Genomic DNA, 2,500 nt, shown 5'->3' with positions numbered 1-2,500 from the left:
TACCCACTCTTGCCCAAGAGGGTTTTAGGACAGTCGGTGTTGGGACGGTCTCCAAAGGCCATCTAGCCCCCAAGGCTGCAGCACTAAGAGCCAGTGCAAACTGGCCTCAGAATGAAATCTTTCCAAAGAAGGGTGTCCAGCAACACAGTACAGTGCAGTACAGCACAGTCCAGTTGACCACACAGGGCGGTATCATGACTGATGTTGTGTGTTGCAAGTACCACTACAAGGAGTACCTGGTGGGCCTGATACAGAACAGTACAATACAATACAGTACAATACAATACAATACAATACAACAATACAATACCATACAATACAATACAATACAGACCATACAGGGTGGTATCATGACTGATGTTGTGTGTTTCAGGAACCACTACAAGGAGTACCTGGTTGGCCTGATACAGAACAGTACAATACAATACAATACAATACAATACAATACAATACAGACCATACAGGGCGGTATCATGACTGATGTTGTGTGTTTCAGGAACCACTACAAGGAGTACCTGGTGGGCCTGATACAGAACAGTACAATACAATACAATACAATACAATACAGTCCACACAGGGCAGTATCATGACTGATGATGTGTGTTTCAGGAACCACTACAAGGAGTACCTGGTGGGCCTGATCAACAGGAACCGTGTGGACCCCGTGGTCATCATGACCCTGGACCGGCTGAAAACCCTGCTGAAGAGGTCAGACCTCAACTGCCCCAGACCCAGCAACAACGAGGCGGAGGAGAACTACCGCAAACGTCTGGTCAAGGTAGTGTTGTTAGTGATACCTGACAATGACAGGGTATTGTTAGTGATACCTGACAATGACAGGGTATTGTTAGTGATACCTGACAACGACAGGGTATTGTTAGTGATACCTGACAATGACAGGGTATTGTTAGTGATACCTGACAACGACAGGGTATTGTTAGTGATACCTGACAACGACAAGGTGTTGTTAGTGATACCTGACAACGACAAGGTGTTGTTAGTGATACCTGACAACGACAAGGTATTGTTAGTGATACCTGACAACTACAAGGTATTGTTGTTAGTGATACCTGACAACTACAAGGTATTGTTGTTAGTGATACCTGACAACGACAAGGTATTGTTAGTGATACCTGACAACGACAAGGTGTTGTTAGTGATACCTGACAACGACAAGGTGGTGTTGTTAGTGATACCTGACAACGACAAGGTATTGTTGTTAGTGATACCTGACAACGACAAGGTGGTGTTGTTAGTGATACCTGACAACTACAAGGTATTGTTAGTGATACCTGACAACGACAAGGTATTGTTGTTAGTGATACCTGACAACTACAAGGTATTGTTAGTGATACCTGACAACGACAAGGTGGTGTTGTTAGTGATACCTGACAACTACAAGGTATTGTTAGTGATACCTGACAACGACAAGGTATTGTTGTTAGTGATACCTGACAACTACAAGGTATTGTTAGTGATACCTGACAACTACAAGGTGTTGTTAGTGATACCTGACAACTACAAGGTGTTGTTAGTGATACCTGACAACTACAAGGTATTGTTAGTGATACCTGACAACTACAAGGTATTGTTAGTGATACCTGACAACTACAAGGTGTTGTTAGTGATACCTGACAACGACAAGGTGTTGTTGTTAGTGATACCTGACAACTACCACAACAAAATGTTGTTAGTGATACATGACAACTACCACACACACCAGGTCAAGATGTTGTTAGTGTTGACTTTGGGACGGAAGATATATGTGAAGGATGTATCAGTTTTCAAGCACAAACACACTACTGGCTGACCAGAGTGGCAGATTCTTCCACATGTTCTTATTATTATTATCATTGATGTTATTATTATTATTATTATTATCATTACTATTATTATTATTATCATTACTATTATTATTGTTGTTGTTGTTGATCTTTATGTAATTTGTATTTGTATTTGTATTTCTTTTTATCACAACAGATTTCTCTGTGTGAAATTCGGGTTGCTCTCTCCAGGGAGAGCGCGTCGCTACACTACAGTGCCACCCATTTTTTTGTATTTTTTCCTGCATGCAGTTTTTTTTGTTTTTCCTATCGAAGTGGATTTTTCTACAGAATTTTGCCAGGAACAACCCTTTTGTTGCCGTGGGTTTTTTTTATGTGCGCTAAGTGCATACTGCACATGGGACCTCGGTTTATCGTCTCATCCGAATGACTAGCGTCCAGACCACCACTCATGGTCTAGTGGAGGGGGAGAAAATATCGGCGGCTGAGCCATGATTCGAACCAGCACACTCAGATTCTCTCGCTTCCTAGGCGGACACGTTACCTCTAGGCCATCACACCGTCGTGTGGTCAGAGACCAAGCTGTGAGTGCTATACCAGCAGTCATTGTGACAGCAGGCTGCCTTACCTGGGTAGAGCTGACTGACACTGATCATTCCTTTCCTCTCATTGTGTGTTTCTCATCTCAGTGTGTGGGTGCGTATCTGTGAGTGTGT

At 42.8% G+C, this 2,500-nt stretch overlaps 1 protein-coding gene across 1 annotated transcript in view; it reads left to right on the top strand.

Annotated features, from left to right (window-relative positions):
- Window positions 1-2,500, top strand: part of LOC143285920 (uncharacterized) — a 52,689-nt gene that overhangs the window by 46,870 nt on the left and 3,319 nt on the right. Inside the window, exon 20 of the mRNA XM_076593370.1 lies at window positions 610-1,689. Within this exon, the coding sequence (XP_076449485.1) occupies window positions 610-1,689 (1,080 nt within the window). The remainder of the gene's footprint in view (window positions 1-609; window positions 1,690-2,500) is intronic.

The sequence above is a fragment of the Babylonia areolata genome, chromosome 9 (genome assembly GCF_041734735.1).
Source record: "Babylonia areolata isolate BAREFJ2019XMU chromosome 9, ASM4173473v1, whole genome shotgun sequence".
Taxonomy (NCBI): Eukaryota; Metazoa; Mollusca; class Gastropoda; order Neogastropoda; family Buccinidae; genus Babylonia; species Babylonia areolata.
This window is presented reverse-complemented; position numbering and strand designations above follow the sequence as displayed.